Source organism: Sebastes umbrosus, chromosome 16 (genome assembly GCF_015220745.1).
Source record: "Sebastes umbrosus isolate fSebUmb1 chromosome 16, fSebUmb1.pri, whole genome shotgun sequence".
NCBI lineage: Eukaryota > Metazoa > Chordata > Actinopteri > Perciformes > Sebastidae > Sebastes > Sebastes umbrosus.
Genome location: NC_051284.1, coordinates 16,581,319 through 16,601,731, shown reverse-complemented (window position 1 = coordinate 16,601,731; position 20,413 = coordinate 16,581,319). Strand labels below are relative to the sequence as shown.

The following is a 20,413-nucleotide window of genomic DNA, read 5'->3' as shown; positions in this document are numbered from 1 at the left end:
CAAAGTGGATAGTGCAAAAAACAAGAATCATCAGCTAACACGGTAAAAAAAAGAGCTAAACAAAGTGTAACAAAATATAAACCATTTAAATACAAGGAAGTATAAAAAAATAGGAGCAGTATATACAGTATTGACAATAAACATACTATTATTAGTTTATAGCAGCATCACCTACAGTAGCCTACACTTGCACTATGACCATAGTATATGACAGTATCTGTGACTACAGTAGTGGTACTAAAAACGACCAGGCGGTGGTAGCAAATACCCATTTAATTAAATAAACCACAGTAAATGAGGACACCGTCATGGTAGTGTCTATAAGGTAACCCGTAAATTGCGAAATCTGATCCGAGATCTCGCGAGACTCGCCCGACGATCTATACCTTATCCATTCGATGTTAATGCTTAACCTTAACTATTACAAGTCAATACCTAACCTTAACCATTTGAGGGCCAATGCCTAAAACTTAACTATTCGTGATCAATGCCTAACCACCTTAACCATATCGCGAGAGTTTCCCCCAATTTGCTAGTTCTCTTCTAGACACGACCTGGAGGTTCATTCAAGGCGTGTCCTCTCCCATATCTAACACAACACATTCTTAAGGCCCGCCTCTGACCGCATCTGATTGGCTGCTCTCCTTGCCTTTAGGGAACTCTCTTTCTGATTGGCTGCTTCTTCCTACCCGCTAGAGAACTATCTCTCTGATTGGATAACGTCCCTGTCTCTCAGCTGTGACAGACGCCACACTGCTAGCTGTTTGGAAAATGAAACTGGCTCGTGTTTGACTTCGAGAGGCAGCCAAAAGAAAACCAAAACAAGATTAGTACTAGATATAAACCCCCGGGAGGTTGACTGTTTTAACTTGGCAACGACTGAGGCAGAAGAACCCGACGGTAAGGTCTCCACGAGGCGTCATATTGTTTAGTGAAGGAGGCAGGCCCGTGCTGTCAAACCACGACAACAACAACACCTGAATATCAGTCTTCACTGTGTTAGCTAGCTGCTGATTACCTGTTTAAAACAACCACTCAACACTCAGGTATGCATGTCATCTTGTGTGGGTTCAGTATGTTGCCTCTGAGTATAAATATGTCACAAAGCCTGCAGTCTGTTGTGGTCCTACATAAGACTAAGAAAATGTCTCTTCCTTTTTTTTTACAGCTGGTAATGTTGAGTAAACACCAGAGCTGGATGGGATCTACTGTTCTGCAGTGGAGGTAAGATCATTTCTGTAGCTGATGTAAGACACACACCATAGCTTTTGCTTTGAGTCATTATGTGTGGGTTAGATGCAGGGAATGAAATTAGCACCTGCCACCTGCCAAATACAGGATAAAACTTTCAGGTCACCTGCCACCATGGCAGATTTTCCTTAATAAATATTAGTTTTAAAAAGCAATTCCTAAATTAAAAATAGTCAGGGATTAAGGTTACATGATCCATATTTCTACTGTCTGTTACCACTGACTCAGTGTTTACTAGGGGTGGACGAAAATATTAAGTATTGCAATATTGTGTTTTGTGATACTGTATTAATTCTCAAAAACCCTGTATTGAATTCTAATTAATAGTTTACATGTAAAGATTAACTCAGGAAATACTTTACTTTATTTGCAAAGATATGCAAATGCAGATCCTACTATTAATGCAAATGCTAATCTGATTGCATAAAAAAAGTTAACTTTTTTATGCTCAGATTTTATGCATATGGCAGTGTTATTTATACTATGACAGTTTTCCTAAAATTAGATTTTAAAAAATTGCAATATATCGCCTTATATCGCCTCAGTATCGCAATATATTGTGAGGATTGACAGTTGGGTAAGCCAAAATAAGATGCATTCTTGAGAAATATTTAGTCTAATTTTCAGTCATTTTTATTGTACTTCATTCCTGCTGGGTGCCATTGTTTTGTCACCATTGTTATGTTGTTTGTACTCCAAACCATGTAATCATGGTCTTGAGTCAATACAATCTTAATCTGTGGAGTCTTTGTGAATTTATTATCTACCTGGAGATTTTGAGATTTTAGTGTGACACAACTATAAGAGATCCTGAGGCAGAGACCCTTGTCTCTGCATGTGGTTGATTTTAGTTTCACTTTAGTTTCAGTCTAACTGACGAGGGCGGATACACCACAAAGGCGCCATACCACAAGTATGGACAATAGATAACGGATTTCATTTCACAAATTTACTGTGCTTTTGGGGCACATTTTCAATGTCTACTCTCTCTCAAAATTTAGTCATGTGTGAAGATAGTTCAGTAGTCCAGTCTGGGTTGCATTTTTATGAAGGATACTGCCCTTTAATCAGGTTTTGAACCCCTTTGTCAGCAAGAATCCAGCTCAAGGGTTGCTGCTCCCTCACTGATCTTGACCTCTGACCTCCCCTCAAAATGATCAGGCAAAATGTTTCCTACACGGATTGATATTCAATAATGAATAAAACAATCCAAAATCAAGGTTAATGTTGATGTTGAAGCATCAATGGATGCTGTGGTCTGTACTACATGTTTTCCATAATATAGGGTGTGTCGAAATCAGTTGATTCTTTACCAACATATGATGTGTAAACCTTTCTCCTAAGGCTGATATCACCCTTTTTTCCCCCCTTCTCCTCCTTATCATGTTTACCACTTGACTCGTCTGTATATCTTCAACCCTCTTGCCTTCCCCTCCTCTCTCCCTGCCACTCTCTGTGCTCCAGTCTGTAGCAGTGGGCTCAGCTACTTGGTGAGACTGAAGCTGCTGTCACTATGGCGCACTTTGACACAGAGTACCAGCGCCTGGAGGCGTCCTACAGCGACTCTCCCCCCGGAGAGGAGAACCTGCTGATGCATGTGCCTGAAGGAGCCAAATGTATGACATGCATACACAAATCACAAACAAATCATGAACTTGTCAGACACAGAAAGAAACACACCTTCCTCTTTTACACTGACAGTGATGCCTAACAACGACAACACCATGACTAATGTGTAATACATTTTTTGCAGCCCAGTGGCACCATATAGAAAACCTGGACCTGTTTTTCCAGAGAATATCCTTTTACATGGCTTTGGCATGTATTTCTACTGTGTTGTGCCCCTGACAACTGAATTGTGCTTCTTTGATTTTGCACTGTGAAGGTTTTAACAATAACACAAATAGGACTTCTAACCTCAGATACATTTATAACTTTCCTTAACGTCCATTACGTCTATAATCTGCACCAGAAGAATGGATTCACCTGTATGCTGCTGGGAGAGATCTTCGAGCTGGTGTATGTATCTTATCCATCAAAATTATATTTTTGAGGGACTCTTGTGTCTGTCTGTGGCAGAGCTTGATGTAGTGTGTTTTCTCCTTCTGTCTTTCCCCATGCAGTCAGTTGCTGTTTGTGGTTGGCTTCACCGTGTTCTTAGCTAACTGTGTGGACTATGACATACTCTTTGCCAACAAGTTTGTAAATCACACTGATTCATCTAAAGTCACGTTGCCCGATGCCTTCCTCCCAGTGGATGTCTGCAGTGCCCGGTGAGTGTGTATTTAGTTAATGATTATTTTTTGCAAAGAAGCTTCAATTGTAATTTCATTGCGAGTGTGTAGCTGAAGATAGATGATTGTGTTTGTGAGATTCAGAACGATCAACACTTAAATATTCAAGCAGACTTTCTTAGTATGTGATGTAAATTATCACATGGAACTGTTTATTCCTTACTTGTTAATCTCCCAGGAACATAACTCGATCGTGTAATATGTGATGTTTGATATAAGAATGTTAGAATAGGGCAATGCTACCCCAAAAACCTTCCTCAATGTCAATGCCCTTTTTCATGTGGCATTTTCTTCCATAGTCAGAGCAATGAAATAAAGGTTCTGTTGTCCTTGATAAAGCTGAAATGCGCCATGAGTTGAGTTATTTAGGTTAACTCCGGTGTGTTTATTTTTGCTATATGGAAATATTAAATATGCCAAAGCAATTAGACATATCTTTAGACCTTCTTTGAATAATAGAAGTGAATATTTTTCTCCCGCAGTATCCGAGACAATGCATTCGTGATCTTTGTGCTGATAATCTCTGGGGTGTTTTGGCTACATCGCCTGATCAAATTCATCTACAACGTCTGCTGTTACTGGGAGATTCGATCCTTTTACATCAACGCACTCAAGATGACCATGGTGAGACAGACAACATTATGTCAGGAAATTATTCAGGGCGCTTTCACAAGCCATAGTCCGTTTGGCTAGTCTGAATCAGTGAAATTTACACTTTTGGCTTGTTTTCTATTTAGTCTGGTTCAGTTTCACAGAGCACAAATTGAAGCGGAACAAATATAAAATTAATTTGCTGAGGGGCGTGTACGAAGGAGCAAATTTATATTATTCATCTTGAGAGCTGCCGCTTCTATGCAGGGAATCACAGACTTTGATATATTGCTGTTGAAGTGTTTTCACTTTGACTCGGCACTGATCTACTATGTGCATAAATCCCTTCTCCTCCAGTTTATCTTGAATTACTTTATAAACGTCACTATTTTTGTGGATTTTATTTAGCATATTCTCTGTGTTCTCTATGGCCCGAATGTCAAGCAAACATCGGACTTCCCACTTAACCTGTTATTTACCTGTGACCATCTCAACAAATGCACGCACAGGCAGCTTGCAATTTGGTTCACTTGGAAACGGTCGAGACCACCTCTTGCAAGCGGTCTCGGACTGGTTGTTTTGGTCTGCACCAGAGTAGGATTACTGCGTTCACAACCGCCCAAACGAACCGCACCAGAGTTTGATTAAAACAAATTAAATGTTGGCTTGTGAAAGCGCCCTTGGAGAGGTATTGAAGATTAGTTTTGTTGGCATTATATACATTTAGTAAGATTTATTATAATCACATAGAATGAGCCATTGTAGCCAATAACCTTCACTGTGCTTTTTCTCTTCAGTCAGAACTCCCCTATGCAACATGGCAGGAGGTCCAGGCCAGGATAGTGGAGATCCAGAAGGAGCACCAGATCTGCATCCATAAAAAAGAGCTGTCAGAGCTCGACATTTACCACCGCATCCTCCGCTTTAAAAACTACATGGTGTGTCCATTTGTGATGAAATGTAAACGGTTGCTAAACTGTTCATGTCTGCCACAGCTACTTGCAAACATAACAAAAAAACCTCAAACCAATGTTCTTCCTGTACTTCTCAAGGTTGCCATGGTAAATAAATCACTCCTTCCTGTGCGATTTCGACTTCCCGCACTAGGGGAGTCTGTGTTCTACACCCGGGGTCTCAAATACAACTTTGAGCTCATCTTCTTTTGGGGGCCAGGTGCGTCCATGTTTGATGTGATTCATTATATATGTACATTCTGCATTTCTATGGTGTCCTACTCAGGTGAAATGAACCATTTGAATGCACTCATATATTTGTCAAGCTTTAGAATTACAACAGAGTCTCCCTTTTTACCTCCCTTGTTTTTTTCTTGGTTGCTCTGTAGGCTCTCTGTTTGAGAACGAGTGGAGCCTGAAACCAGAGTACAAGAGGGGAGGTAACAGGCTGGAGCTGGCAGACAGACTAGCATCCCGTATCCTGTGGATTGGGATTGCCAATCTGCTGCTGTGTCCAGTCATTCTGGTGTGGCAGATTCTCTACGCCTTCTTTAGTTATACAGAGGTAAGTGATTCACACGCGCATACAAACTTAATACATTTTCCTTTGTCATTTAGTGCTCTAGATAATAGTTTGTTGTGTGTTTGTGCCTAGGTGATCAAGCGAGAGCCTGGTTCTCTGGGAGCAAGATGCTGGTCTCTGTATGGTCGATGTTACCTGCGTCACTTCAACGAGTTGGACCATGAGCTCATGTCACGCCTCAGCAAAGGCTACAAGGTCAGTGCACTAGCTTATATCCTGCCATCAGCTGACGCCCTTACCTTGCTAGAGTTAGAATATTTTTCTTAAAATAAATGCAAAAATCATGTATCCACATGGCAGTGCAGAACATCACTTAACATTATGGTTTTGTATTAAAACCATGCTCTTAATGCTGTTACTGGTGCCTCTCATTCACTGCCTGTAGGGTTAATAATAATTTATAAATAAATACTATTTTTTCTCTTCCTCTTCCTTTGTTCCTGTTTTTTTCAGGCTGCATCAAAGTATATGAACTGTTTCCTCTCACCACTGCTGACGGTGGTTGCCAAAAATGTAGCGTTTTTTGCCGGGTCTCTTCTGGCCGTCCTCATCGCCCTGACTATCTACGACGAGGATGTTCTCGCAGTGGAACATGTTCTCTCATCAATCACACTGCTCGGAGTGTGTATCACAGTCTGCAGGTAGGGGATTAGTGTCAGCCAGACCTAAATACACGTGTGCAGAATTGATTTACTGATTTTATTTAACCGAGGCATTTTATAAACACACAGATGAGTCATTTAACTATTTTTAGTTGTGGTAACACAACAACAGTTGTCGTCAATGGGGAGGAAAAGTAGGGGGTGTACAGTACAGCCTGAAAATCACGAGATCATTCTCAAAAAGTATTTGACACTAATATAAATACATGTATAAGACACAAATCTTCAACTATGTGGGATGTTAAAGCCATTTCTTTATTGCCCTTTTAAAGTTACCCAGAGTCGTAATCCCTTTAATTCTCTTCGGCAGCTTATTCTGCTGTATAACCGATGAGTATAAGAGGGTTTTCTTCCTTAAGTAGCTCTTGACTATTTAAAGTCTGTTAGCTCTAAATTGAAATATTAGATGTTTTGGATCATTCTCATGAATTGATCTGTATGGAAAAAATCCAGTTCTATTTATATAATTTAATCTTGTACAATCAACCATTCAAGACACTCAAGAATCCATCAGAAATGTCACCGGTAGATTCTGAGCTATAGGATTTAATTTGTGACTTGTATTGAGAGATCCTTACTAAGCAATATTTTTTTTAAATATTATAGTTATCAAGCACATTTCCTCAAAGTAATTAATTCTTTTACTTTGATTTTCAACCTCTTAAGTTGTAAGACTAAGTACTTTTTTCTCTCTTCAGATCATTTATCCCAGATAAGCACATGGTGTTTTGTCCTGAGCAGCTGTTGAGGGTTATCCTGGCTCATATCCACTACATGCCTGACCACTGGCAGGGCAATGCACATAGATATGAGACTCGTGACCAGTTCTCCCAGCTCTTCCAGTACAAAGCAGTGAGTATGAATACTGAACTGGGAATAAATGTCAAGACTCTAGAGTAATTACAAGGAAATTAACTTGTCAAAACTGTTATATTACACGAAAGTTGGAGGTGTAATTAATTAACATTAAGGGTGGCTATATTCCATTTATACATGCCAGTTTCAGGGCTAGTGTGAACTGGCTCATGGACATGGCTTTCTGGGACAGTTATAAATGCATTCAAGCCATCATTATTGTTATTACTTACATCTGTGCTGCTTCTACTAAGACAACTCAAAAGACTAACTGAACATCTATTTCTATATAATTGTTATTTTTCCAGAGAATCTCATCTGAGTACACGCAGCTTCTTTTCTCTATTGCCGAGCGTTACCCTCATTCCGTTATTTGCATTCAGATCTCAGAGAGACTAGTAAAACTAAAGGTTTCTGCTGTTTGCTATCAAGAAGATCCACTGAAGCAACAGTGCCACGCTGAGAAGCACTTTGTTGGTATTTGTAAAGGGAAGAGATTCACACTGCACTCTCAGATTGTCCCAGCTGGTGGCATTTTTAATCTTTAATCCTAAAGTCACAAGTGTTCCTCAAAATTTCAGTCAAAATGAATGTGCCATTTTAAATAACACGTTTCAACTTCAGAGGTTCAGCATACCTTTGATGCGTTTGCTGAACCCTACCTGAGTGTACAGTGTCAACCTTTCCCCTCTGGTTTTGTTCCAGGTGTTTATTCTGGAAGAGCTGATAAGTCCAGTGGTGACTCCCATCATCCTGATCTTCAGTCTGAGGAGGAAGTCTCTGGAGATCATTGATTTCTTCAGGAACTTCACTGTGGAGGTGATCGGGGTAGGAGACACTTGCTCCTTTGCCCAGATGGACATCAGGCAGCATGGACACCCTGCGGTGAGGGACTGCCACGTACACACATACATACAGATGAAGACACTTAAAAATACCTAAACGACTTATCTATAGACTGTGTGACATGCATTAGATTGAAATATGAGTGAATAAGAGAGTCTGTGTGTTTATCTGTGGTTTGATCGTCTCTCCCCCCTCCTTAGTGGATGTCAGAGGGGAAGACAGAGGCGTCTATCTACCAACAGGCAGAGGATGGGAAGACAGAGTTGTCTCTGATGCACTTTGCCATCACCAACCCCCAGTGGCAGCCTCCTCAGGAGACCACACACTTCATCAGCCAGCTGAAAGAGCGAGTTCACAGAGAGGCAACAGGGGCTAATTCAGACACACATCCACTCTCGCTGTCTGAGTCTGAGGTACAGTCATAAACCAACATTCAAGTACTCTAGTGGTCATGAGTTAAATGACATCATCAGAGGCAAAAACTGATTTACTCTCTTGCCCTTTCTCTCTTTTGCAGCCAAGGAGCCTCATTGCAAACCTTTTGGTGGGTCCGTCTACACTGGCCTCTATTCATTTTGGCAGAGACGGCTCTTTGACTAATCATGCAGCAGCTGGGTTAAGCGATGGGGCGTCTGCCTTACGCTCCCTTTCCCCAATCAGCAGCAGTCTTCACCTGAGAGGCAGCTTGAGTGCAGCTCACAGGGCTTCTGGCAACACTTCAACCATGAGCAAAGCAATGGCAGGCTCTGGGTAGGAAAATTGTCCTTCTGAATTATGCCTCAGCAACATCTCTCTGTACAATACTAAATATTTACTGAGTGGCTGGATGAAATCTCACAGTCCAGAGTGAATCTAAAAGAGCTTTGTCATGGATAACCAAACCTTAAAGCTACTATGAGGAACTATCATTTTGTGTTGATTTAGTTTGTCTCCGTGGACAAAAGCGGCAGTGTTTTCGAGCACCAGAGTCCCTTTAAAAAAACTCTCGTTTTGCTGCAGCAGGGTCTGACAGTCTGCCCCATGCAGTCCTCATGCCTCACCTCCCTCCAGCAGGCCCAGCAATGCGGCCTGGGCCTCCAGCAACGTGGTGTCGGTGTTGGCTCCCAGCGAGGACCGGCAGAGCAGCGTGGCGAAGCTCTGCCCCGCTACTGCCGGGAGCAAATCTTTCCACCTCCAGACGGAGCTCCTGACTGCAAGTCAAAGGCAGCAGCGAAGCCGAATCTGGGTCTGTCCGTGGTGGGCTGGTCTCTGCTGGAGGCCCTGCTGGAGTCTGAGCTGAAGGAGTCTCTGGTGAAGCTACATGATTTTGTCTGATTTTGCTTAAATTGGACCCGGTGGCACCGATGACGAGCACTATAATAACTATATATAAATATCCAATCTTCTCGCTGATGGTCTCGTTTACTTATGTAGGTCATATAGAGGCATCAGTATTACATTGAGACTGTTTCATAACCAGTTAAAAAGTTCCTCATAGTAACTTTAATTTATATTCACTATTCATCTTCTCATCCCTATCACCTCCTCCTCATGCCCTCATTTTCTCTACATTTTTGTATTTTCTTTCTCTAGGACTGATGCCCGGACTGTGAGCTCAGGCAGCAGCGCATGGGAAGGTCAACTCACCAGTTTGGTCCTGTCAGAGTATGCCTCCACTGAGATGAGCATCCATGCACTTTACATGCATGAGGTAATTGTGTGTGAGCATGTGTGGGAAGAGAGTAGAGGACATCTGTAAGAGGCACAAACTGAATAAAGCGCAGTGTGTGTTGCCACATTTGTCTTCTTACCCTGAATATTTCACTGATCTTCTCCGTCTTGGGTCCTACCCATTCTTCCTTCTCCTATCTATTTTTTCCCTGTAGCTACACAAGCAGCAGTCCCGTGGCGAGCTATCCCGTCACACGTGGCACAGGCAGGAGAGTGACGAAAGCAGCGACAGCGTCCCCGATGAAGTAAGGAGCGAACCCAACCCTCACTCCAGACATTTCCCTCGCTCACACACTTTCCCCACCACAGTTCCCAGTCCCAGTGCCATTCCCACTTCAGCTTCAGCCACCAGCAGTACCACCATGGGCCAGGAGGGGGCTCCATCACACAGCAGCAACCAGCGGCGCTATAGTGGGCCTGCCACAGGTACCTATCTTTTTGATGTTATTTCTCCAAAAACAATGATAACCTATTGAATGGCTGGTAGATTTTTTTTAGATCTGTGTGTTGATTGCTGGCACTTTTCAGCTCTACTGTCTATGTCTTTGTGTTTTCCAGACTCTCTTGGTGCAGGGGGGAAAGTAGTGAGGTCAGCCCGTGGTGTGCCCATGGGAGGGTGGGCAGAGGTGGGTCAGGCAGCGCCACGACACCACGGGACACTACCAGAGGAGAGCTCAGAGGATGATATGCCTCCTCACATACAAAAGGTGAATGTTGTTTGTGTGTGATTGGAATTTTAATTTGCTTATGTAAACTCTTTAAGTAAATGGACATTTGTGTTCTCTTTCTCTCACTTTAGATTACATAACCAAGCCATGTGAATAAGTATCAGCGTCCCATCCTCCATAGACATCCAAACACACATCCTCGTCCTCGACTGAACCTTTTTCTCCAGGATTGACCGTCTGATCCGAGACAGATGAAGATGGACATGTGCCAGAGAGGCGTACCATGATCCCTACAAACACTTAACTAGTGAAATCATCTGGACAAGTTACGACCGATGCCACCATCAATCATTCAAAGATACCATATGACTTAATACATGCCTAAACAGGCAAACAGGGTAAATATCTGAATTTCAGAAGAGGACCTACAGGATCAAATTATTTCTAACAGCCATTGATACCATCAAATTACGCTACGCTCTTTTATAACGTCAAAGATTACATAATGAAAATAATGCATGTGTTGCTGGGATGTAAACAAAAATTATGAACATTTCTTCATCCTTTGCACTATGCTGCTGTAGAAAAATACATAACAATTTGACCAAAATGTGATTACTTTTACAAATCAGATGGCATGAGAGGTGAAATTTGAAGAATGTGTGGTGTCTTTCTCAACAATAACAGCATTCACCAAACTGTGCTCAGAATGATGCTGATAACACAATGACTTTCATTGTGTGTATCTGTTCTTGTACCAATAGCAGGAGGCTATGCGTCCTACCCTGTGCTCTGTATTTCAGCTTGCATTCTGCCTCTTCACAAAACAAATGAAGGCCTCAAATAGCATCAAAATCACCTGACATTTTTTAATAACATTTTACTCCTTTTTTTTTTTTTTTCTGCATGTATTGCATAACAAAATTCATGTGAATTTTCTCAAATGTTCAGAAACTTTTCCAAGAGTCTGACTCAGTTTGCACACATACAGTAGATTCTTAGATAATTGTACAGCATAGACCGGTATTTACGCACACATGCAATGTGTATATAAATGTTATCAGGTTATTTCACACAACAGAATATTTAATTAATCAAATTTACACAATTATAAGGCCAATATGTTGTGATGTGTGACCAGAATGCTGTAAGCAAGCACATTTTAATCTGATTTAACCAACATTTTTTATTGTTTATCATTCGTTATCTTTCAACAGATTTGCGCAAGGGCGAAGCAAACAAACAAGGCTGTTTTTAAGCATGTAATATTGACTTATGTGCCATACAGAAAAAACCCTCAAGCACAAGTGCATGACCATCATCCACACATCCCTCTAAAGAGTTGAAACTCATCCCACAAGAAGAAACCATGACCATCCTCCACATCCTGCTAAATCACAGCATGACTTGTTCTCCTGTCATTAGCCGCAATTCTTTAAAAGAAGAATTATGCACTTTAATAAGTTAATGCAGAGGGTGTCACTTAACTTTGGATTGTTTGTATGTGTATGTTTTCTTGTATATATATATATATTTTTAATTATTTTATTTATCAAAGGGATGGAATATGACATGATGATTGAATAAAGGTTTGGTTTACTGTTGTGCACTTGGATGGATGGGGGATAAAGAAGTCACACTGCTAAACTGATAATATGGTCAAGGATGCAGTGCTTCAGTGCACTAATGTTAGATTAAGATTGTGTTGGGTCTTTTTTGTTTTATAGATCCTGTAAAATACCATTTTGTACAGCTGTAAATTCATCCATTAAAGACAATGATACAATAATTTTGTGTGTAGACAGAAAAGGCAACTTTTTTTTACTGGCATAATAATAGCAAAATATACAAAACAAGAACAAGGAATTAGTTTAAAAAGATGAAGGATAGAGTTCAGTCAACAATGGTGGAAATGATGCTGCAACACAAGCTCGGAAAAACAAACTACCACGACAACATGACACAGATAATGGTGACTGTTAGCTACATTTGACATGTGCGTTAGCCTGAGTTAGCATACGGAGGCTAACTAGCTTACTACTTTTGGGTAGCTAGCTAACGTTGGCTTCTAACATTACTCCAACGTTATGGGGACGTTAATGTAACGTTAGTACAGTCAATGAAACTGAATGTGAAGTAGTTGAGATTTATACTGTATAATATTCTTATACGACCAAATAATTTCTGCCTGCAGAGCCCGGATAGCTCAGTCGGTAGAGCATCAGACTTTTAATCTGAGGGTCCAGGGTTCAAGTCCCTGTTCGGGCGAAGATTCTTTTTGTCTTGTACCAGCCATAATTATTATTATTACTATGAAGGAACCGATATCTTTCATGTGAGGGTCCCGGGTATAAGTCCCTGTTGTCCCAGCCATAACTATAAGTATTACTATGAAGAAACCTCAATCTTTCATGTGAAGGATCTGGGTTCAAGTCCCTGTTGGGGCGTCGATTCTTTTTCTTTCTGTCGTCCCATCTCTAACTGCTATTATGATTAATTAATTCAGCAACTATTGCGCTATTCAATTCAATTCAAACAACTTTATTAATCCCTCTAGGGGCAATTGGTTTGGAGCAGCTTGTACATACAAACATAGATAAAACATGACAACAACAACAACAAAAACAATATATGTAAGCTAAAAAATATATATAAAACAGGACCCAAAACGATTACTGATGTAAATTAGACTAACTAATAAATTAATAAACAGACTGAATAAGAACAACAGAAGGATCAGTTTAATAAAGGATAAAAGGATCTGTGACAGTAAAAGGATAAAAGTCCATAAGAAATATAAAATTTAAGGAGCATTCAATAATCTGAATGAATGCTCCTTCAATATGTGTTCACACATTCATTTTGATGCAAATGTTACTTGATATTAGAAGTGGTTTATGTAATTATGTTAGAAACCATAAGTTAGTGACCCCTTATAAGTTACTTTAGTTAGTTCTTTTTAGGTTTTGTATGTTTGACCAGTCTTATGCAGCAGGGCATCACTTCTGACTTCTTTGAATCAGAGACAACAGGGGACTCTCAGAGTGATATCTGAGTCCTGTAAAGACACACAAACAAATGTGTTTGTCAGTAAAAGTTAACTGGTTGAAATAGACACAAAGTACACGTGCTGTTAGTGAACCTTACGCATTGAGTGGTGGGAGTGCGAAAGGGGCTGTTACATGGTGTATTGACGGTAGATGTCCCCCTGCTTGTCCTGCTGGGACAGGTGACACCGTCGATAGCCATGTAGGGTGGCTGATGGGAGGCAGCTGTGGTGCTGCAGGGGTAGGACCGTAGTGATGATGATGATGGACAGCACTTCCTCTTGGTTTGACATCTGGCCTTACAAAAATGGGGTTTCCCTGGTAACTGTCCTGAAAAAACAGATGTGGGACTTTGTTGAGAGACAGTTGACACTTTTTGCTTTGTCTCTATCTATCAGAGTGTGTGTTTGTGTGTCTATACCTGACCAAGATATGTAGTTAGAGGGGCACAGTGACTGGGCCCTCCAGGTGGTGGCATAGGAGGCATGGCTTTAAGCATCATATTGTGCATTATGATCTGGTGCATCTGAGCATTTTGCATCAGCATCAATTCCACCATGTCTATAACACACAAAATACACATACAGATACAAACATGTGAATACAGGGAGACTCAAATAAGATAGTTCTCTATTTGCTGTTGCGTACCCTCTTTGATGCTGCCTGAGCGTGGTGCGGGGTAGGGCTGAGGTGGGGGGATCTGAGTAATCAGAGGCTGCTGTTGCGGCAGCTGTTGTATGATGGTGGCAGGATGCTGGGGTAGCTACAGAGAGAGAGAGAAAGACGGGGAAATGCAAGTCAGTCTGGGTACCAGCGTCAATATATACCTAACATGTGAAATAGATGGGCAAAAATAGAAGAGAAAAAGAGGATCAGGAGGAGGAAAAGAGGATTAAATACACTTAACAGACCACATAGAAACAGAGTAACAGATCTGGGGGTGTTTTTGAGATTAACGCTGAGTGTCTCACAGTCTGTTGGATGATGCGTGGAGGCTGAGGCGGGGCAGGTGGTGGTGGAGGGGTGAGAAAGGTCAGAGCAGGGGCTGGCTGGTGGAGTGGGAGTGGCGGAGGTGGCTGAGGGGCACTGAAGAAATGTGACTTGTACTTTCTGTGTGTCCCTCCCCAGGTGTGAGGTCTGTCGAGGTCCTCTAACATGTGCTGCTCCTACACAAAACACACACAATTATGCACTTCTCACAATAACAGGTGAAAGACTAAGACATTGGTTAAGTGCTCTAAGTTATTGGAAATGTCTTTCTCTAGTTTTGTAGTCTTCATCTTAACGTCTGAATGTAGGTACATAAGAAATTATATTAATACGTTATAAATAAAAATGTGTATTCTTGGAATATAAAGATTTTGTACAAACCCTGAGTCTTTGCAGTAGGTCCTGCTTTCGCCTCAGTGCACGGTGCAGTTGATCCAACTGTCCATCATCATAACTCCCTGAACAGACAAAATCAAGCTCTCAGAAACTACTCCATTAACTTTTTATCTTTCCCCATGTCTGCCTCCTCCAATATCTTGTTTTGAAGTAAATAAAATTCCTTCTTAGTGCTCAACTTTTCTTTACCAGGTTCATTTTACCACTGAGCATATTTAAAGTACGTTCACTGTATTATTTTTCACTTGCCATCCTGGGAAGTCATTCTAGTTGTCAGCTAAATGTCTATAATGGAGAATGTAAATGTTTCTGTCACGGCAGGTTAATTTGATACTTTCCACAGCTCAAAATTCTTCATCACAAAGAAGTCTTTGTTATCTTACTTGCAGAATGGGCAGACTCGGCTCTGTCGTCCATATTGTGCTTTTTGTTTTCTAGTCTCTAGAAACATAAGTAAAGAATATTTCTTAAAAATGTTGATGAAAAATTCTCAAGAAAAGCAGAACAAAAAGAATGTTGAACTATTTCACTTGAGAAAAATGACTAAAGTAAATGAAATTCAAGCATTATCTTTCCCCAATTGTAGACTATAGCGTCTCACCTACCTTCTCCAGCAGTTTGAGTTTGAGTTTTGTCATCTGATCAACCATAGAGCTGCCATGCTAAAAGATTACACAAAGTGTTTTTGTAACATTTTCCGTGTGCTGGAATGAACATAATTGGTTGAAATACTAGACACAAATATACAAACAGGCATGCAAATATATGCTTTTTAATATCTCATTTACCTGAAATCTTGTCATTTGTAGTCACACAGAGTTTTGAGTATACCTGTGTGTTTGAGTTGAGACTAAAGTCAGACAGTGGTTACCATGGGACACGCCTGTTTGCCACTGGCACTCGATCATGACCTGCATAACTACTTGGTTTCTATGCTGAGAAAGAGAAAAGGGGAGTGAGACTTTCAACATCAAATGACCTAAACAAATTAGTTAAAACCCTTTTTGCTATTGATTGCAGTTTTTTTTTTTAAAGAACCTTCAAGATTCAAGATTCAAGAGTTTTATTTGTCACGTACTCATACAGGATGTGCAGTGAAATGTAAAGTGGCAGTGCTCACCAGATTGTGCAAAACAACATCAACTGTACAAATATTTTAAAAATGTAGTAAGAATTGTAGGGACAATGGCGAAATTTACAGTGAGAGGGGTCTATATACAATATGGAATATAAATATAAGTAAGTGAATAGAATGGTAATGAGTGTGTGTATGCTCTGTATGAGGCCCTATGTGTGTGTGTGAATGTGTGTGGATAACCTGACTACAGGCCAGGCTACAGTACCCAATGGGACACACTCACGCACACTGTAAATAAACAGAAATGTCCTGCATGGATAGGCTTATATTCTAAGATAATTTTATTTAGAAAGATATAGATAATAAGATAAGATAGTGTATTAATTAAAGGTAACCTACACATAACACACACAATATTATCAATCAATCAATCAATCAATCAAGCTTTATTTACATAGCACCTTTCAAACAAGCCAAATGAAATTCAAAGTGCTGTACAGACGAGTGACAAAAGTGTAGAATGTTAAAAATGGATTTAGAGACTAATGCACACCAAAACAACCAATATAAAAGTTAATTGAATAAGAGAGCAATAAAAGATAATAAAATACAAGGAAATAAATATAACAATAAAAATAAATAAATACAAATTATGAAATTACACTAACTCTTGTCATTGTTTGAATAAATGTAATCTGAATGGTGGTAACCTTTCAACACAGTTTTTTGAAGACATACTACATTGTAACCTCAGTTGGGCCTCACCTCATAAGTTAGGCTGTTCTATCTCCATAGAAACCCTTCAACCAGTGGAAGACTCCACTTTCAAAACAGAAAGTGAGTGGAGGTATGTTTTGCATTAGCCTAACCTGATTGGCTATAAGAGCTGTCAATCAAAGATTGGCGACTTGACACAGCCATTTCATTGGTCAACTTAGATTCTGTTTTTTGAATGTTGTCCTATACAGAGGGCGGGTTCTATTTAAGAAACGCGAACCCCATTGGCTGAAGATGTGTAACGGAGTGATCTGATTGGTCCGTTCATTCAGTTGGAACTCGATAAGGGCGGAGTCGAGATGACTTGGCGGCCATATTGAATATTCTGGTTGACAGTTGTCTAAAAGAAGCTCAGAAGATTTTAGTTTTATCAAAACTTATGCTAGAAGTGAAGATCTGTTGTGCTTTTAAGTTAGGACGTATGTCTCTAGACTTGTAATGGTTTGATTTAACCCCAAGAGATGGATGACGGTGAACGGCAGAGGAAACTAGAAGCTGGAAGAGCTAAGGTTTGTTGCTAATACTGAATGCTAACACTGAATGCTAACAGTTAATGCCAACTCTTTTGTCACAGCAATGCGTTAGTCCACTGCTCACTACACTCACATCCACAACTATTGGACCTTTGGTTAGTCGTTGCTTAGATTTCCAGTTGCCCAGTTAAACTACTGGCACTGGTAAATTCATCTTTACTCATTTGCCGCGCATATGCCCGCGGGTTGATTACTAGCTGAGGCTGCTAACGATAACAATAACACTTCTGGAGTAATGGGGTGATCTGCTGAGGAGTTGAATCACTTCATATACACACTATTTACAAAGACGAGGGGGATTTGTTTGTAACGTGTAGTATGTTTTTTTTTTAATGATGACACGGTGCAGGTACATCCTATGTTTATTTTGATGGTATGTGCACATGGTTAGATTAACTTCCATGTAGTCAGTTATTGTCCATTCAATTCAATTCAATTTGCTTTATTGGCATGACTGTCAGGTGAACAATATTGCCAGAGTCAATTCAATAATAAATAAAAATAAAAAAGAAGAAAATAAAAACAAAAACATATATATACATATATACAATTCATTAAGCAAATTACAATGTATAGATATTTAAAAAGAACATGCATGTAAATGGAAGAAAGCAATAAAGAAGTGTGGTGGCAGTTTCTGTTAAAACAAGACACAAACCAACGTAACAACTTGTCTTTCAGTGAATTTAATAAAAAGGTATACATTAATAACTAAAACATCTGCAGATGGACTGCAGATGGACTCACGAGCACAGCCACCTGTTGTGGACTGTGGCAAGTGAGCCCCGAATACAAAGAGTAGTCAGTATTTATACATTTAAAGCATAACATGAAGATAAGTGCAAAGAAGAAAAGAAGAGAAGGATAGAAAGTGTATCAATGCGTCAGCACACAGCAGACAACAGAGCATCACAAGACATAACAAGTATTTCAGCAATCTGTTGTTTGCAGTAACAGAGAACTAAAATGTCAGGTCACTGTCCTATGGTGACAAAGATGAACATGTGAGGCCCTGAGATTATCTAAAGGTACAGTGTTAAACTGCAGATATGAAAATTGCCATTACAGAAGTAATTCATTTTTGTTCTCTCAATAAAACAAACGAAACAAATAAAAAACAATTAATAACAATATATTGCAATATCAAAAGATAAATGTAAGAAAAAAAAACAACAAACCCTGAAGTAGAGGAGTGCATAAAAAGTCAGAGTGTGAGTTATATCTATTATGTGTTATTGTTGTTGTGGTTGTCTCTTAGGCTGTGACATGCACTGATATATCCTGCAGCTTCTATGGCGATGACACTATTTTATCCAAGTAGATGTTTTATTTTATTTTGGTTAGAGAGGGAATCAACATCTTGGAGTTTCCATTTAATTTTTATAAAGATTTTTTTCCTAATTTCTTCATATATGCTACATTGTAGCAGGTAATGTTGCTCTGTCTCCACCTGTCTCTGTGGACAGAGACTTTCACCAACACAGTAAATCATTTTTACAGCTATAAAATGTGCCGAATAAAAGGGGTCTATTATTGTAATAAAGGGATTATAGCACAGTCTCACAGCCTTGTAAACAATAAAATGACTTATTCACAACCCCAATGTTAGTTGTTAGATATTGGCTGTTCTTATTATGTTGTTTTTAGCTTCCCACAGCTCTAAACAGATGGTATGAAGTTGTATCTAATTGAGATTTATGATCATAAAATATAGCCTAGAGTGTCTCCTATGGCATTTTTTTCACCAGTCTGTGTAAAATGCTACTGTGGTGGTGCTGCCAAGATAGAAGCAAGCAGCTGTTTTTACTTCAATGGGAGGCCATATTAGTAATGGGCCAATAATCAAGAATGGTCTACCCTGTATTGACAACCAGACCGCGTTGTCTAAAAACTAGATTTAAAACTAGGTCACCTGTTCAGAGTACCTCATTGAATTGCATTTCTTAGATGTTGTAGTTCACTTTCAGCTCATGGTAGAACTCATTCAAAAGTATGATGCATAATACTTAGGAAATAACTCAACTGAACCGCTGATATTCCTTATGACAGAAATCCTCCAACATGCCCCGAAGCCAGTCGGTGAGTATAGAAACTGGTGACTGGCAGAGACATTTGACTTTGTCCTGGGTTTTTGGGTTTGTGGACATTACATCTTTGTGATTTTCTGTCTTCTTGCCTTTTTGTTTTATCTCTCTTGGGTGGGCAATTTTCTTCTGCTTTTCTGCACCATGATTTGACTGCTGTCAGCTCACTGCTCTTAAAAGAATGACTCGCAGTACAGATTATCAAGTCTGTCACCCTGAAAGGAAATCTGTTTTGCATTTTCAATTTCGATGTCTAATGTAGTCACGCACCTTGCATACACTGTCTGTCATGATGGTTGCAGGCCATCAGGTGGTGCAGTGAGCCCATGAGATTTGGCAAGGTTCAACATGTTGCACTTACATCTCACATGAATGGTGTTGCTATGGTAATGCAGTGCTGTCAGTTGCCTTTACTGTATTTGGCGCATCAAAAAGCTGTGATTTATTTGCCAGCCTGAAAGCATGGCACACATTTATACAAATTACACACAGACAGACATACATGAAAAAATCAAATCCTGTGAGGTGTTTTAGTGTTGACATTGAGAATACAATAGTAGCATTCAGCAGTGCAGTAACATCCGATGTGGCCATAATAAGCTCCATCCAGACGGTTAGTCAGACTCTCAGTAGTGCGGAAGCGGCCTTGGGCTAAACACCGCTCATCTGGCTAATATGCCTTTCTGAGATGTGATGTGTGTCTGTGGCAGGCGGAGGCGGTGAGAAGGGTGATGGAAGTGCACGAAGGGTGGGGTTTTAAGTGATAATGAGTACGACAGCAGATGGACAATGTAAGGTGGGAAGAGATTTAAGTGTGGTTTTATAACCATGCATGTAACATGTCATCAGAATAAACATTGTCGCACATGCATACACAGTGTTGTCATACAGATCCATGTGACTCATCATCACACAGAGCAACAAGTAGCTCTCCTGGTGCCATGCAAGCTCAAATTGAATTGAGCATGCACGCTCTGAAGCTGCTCGCCACACACAGAGCTCTGTCTCCTCCTCTCCATGTGAATGCATCTCCCAGTCTCCACCCTCTTTCCTTAGCCTAGACACATGCCATCCCCTATCCAGAGTTTGTGGATC

General features: G+C 40.2%; 3 protein-coding genes and 1 non-coding gene across 13 annotated transcripts in view; 3 read left to right on the top strand and 1 right to left on the bottom strand.

The window, feature by feature from the left end:
- The first annotated feature begins 721 nt into the window (after positions 1-721).
- Positions 722-12,202, top strand: atg9a (ATG9 autophagy related 9 homolog A (S. cerevisiae)). 5 transcript variants are annotated; one of them, XM_037746633.1, is made up of 20 exons: positions 722-900; positions 1,169-1,224; positions 2,716-2,867; positions 3,005-3,048; positions 3,206-3,270; positions 3,375-3,524; positions 4,028-4,169; positions 4,934-5,074; positions 5,189-5,309; positions 5,479-5,654; positions 5,745-5,867; positions 6,126-6,313; positions 7,033-7,186; positions 7,895-8,074; positions 8,236-8,448; positions 8,553-8,785; positions 9,608-9,725; positions 9,901-10,171; positions 10,304-10,452; positions 10,545-12,202. In XM_037746633.1, exons 3-20 carry the CDS (start codon positions 2,765-2,767, stop codon positions 10,551-10,553), a joined length of 2,580 nt encoding a protein of 859 aa, XP_037602561.1. In that variant the 5' UTR covers positions 722-900; positions 1,169-1,224; positions 2,716-2,764; the 3' UTR covers positions 10,554-12,202. The 5 variants fall into 5 exon arrangements, with proteins under 5 accessions (XP_037602561.1, XP_037602563.1, XP_037602562.1 ...); XM_037746635.1 differs by having other exon boundaries at positions 1,169-1,247; XM_037746634.1 differs by lacking the exon at positions 722-900 and adding an exon at positions 907-1,046.
- A 406-nt stretch (positions 12,203-12,608) lies between these two features.
- trnak-uuu lies at positions 12,609-12,681 on the top strand. Its single transcript has one exon. It is a non-coding gene; the product is annotated as a tRNA-Lys (tRNA).
- A 303-nt stretch (positions 12,682-12,984) lies between these two features.
- zgc:112416 (uncharacterized protein LOC550509 homolog) lies at positions 12,985-16,721 on the bottom strand. The gene is made up of 10 exons (XM_037746861.1): positions 16,690-16,721; positions 15,635-15,781; positions 15,452-15,508; positions 15,230-15,287; positions 14,832-14,908; positions 14,432-14,626; positions 14,109-14,223; positions 13,882-14,021; positions 13,561-13,790; positions 12,985-13,471 (listed from the first exon to the last, which is right to left on the bottom strand). The coding sequence occupies exons 2-10, from the start codon at positions 15,647-15,649 to the stop codon at positions 13,453-13,455; spliced, it is 906 nt and encodes a 301-aa protein (XP_037602789.1). The 5' UTR covers positions 15,650-15,781; positions 16,690-16,721; the 3' UTR covers positions 12,985-13,452.
- A 268-nt stretch (positions 16,722-16,989) lies between these two features.
- Positions 16,990-20,413, top strand: part of pcnt (pericentrin) — a 40,586-nt gene continuing 37,162 nt past the window's right edge. For 4 of the 6 annotated variants that reach the window (XM_037796656.1, XM_037796655.1, XM_037796654.1 and 1 more), the window contains exons 1-2: positions 16,990-17,210; positions 19,284-19,313. In XM_037796656.1, the coding sequence (XP_037652584.1) occupies positions 17,163-17,210; positions 19,284-19,313 (78 nt within the window). In that variant the 5' untranslated portion in view covers positions 16,990-17,162. The remainder of the gene's footprint in view (positions 17,211-19,283; positions 19,314-20,413) is intronic. The other 2 variants (XM_037796659.1, XM_037796657.1) reach the window with 2 other exon arrangements.

Excerpts from the sequence above, each read along its gene's own strand:
- atg9a (XM_037746633.1), top strand. The coding sequence starts at position 2,765 with ATGGCGCACTTTGACACAGAGTACCAGCGCCTGGAGGCGTCCTACAGC. Across the intron at positions 2,868-3,004 it reads TGTGCCTGAAGGAGCCAAAT|CCCAGTGGCACCATATAGAA; the intron begins GTATGACATGCA and ends CATTTTTTGCAG. Across the intron at positions 5,075-5,188 it reads TCCGCTTTAAAAACTACATG|GTTGCCATGGTAAATAAATC; the intron begins GTGTGTCCATTT and ends GTACTTCTCAAG.
- zgc:112416 (XM_037746861.1), bottom strand. Across the intron at positions 15,288-15,451 it reads AACTCAAACTGCTGGAGAAG|AGACTAGAAAACAAAAAGCA; the intron begins GTAGGTGAGACG and ends TTATGTTTCTAG. Across the intron at positions 13,791-13,881 it reads TAACTACATATCTTGGTCAG|GACAGTTACCAGGGAAACCC; the intron begins GTATAGACACAC and ends CTGTTTTTTCAG.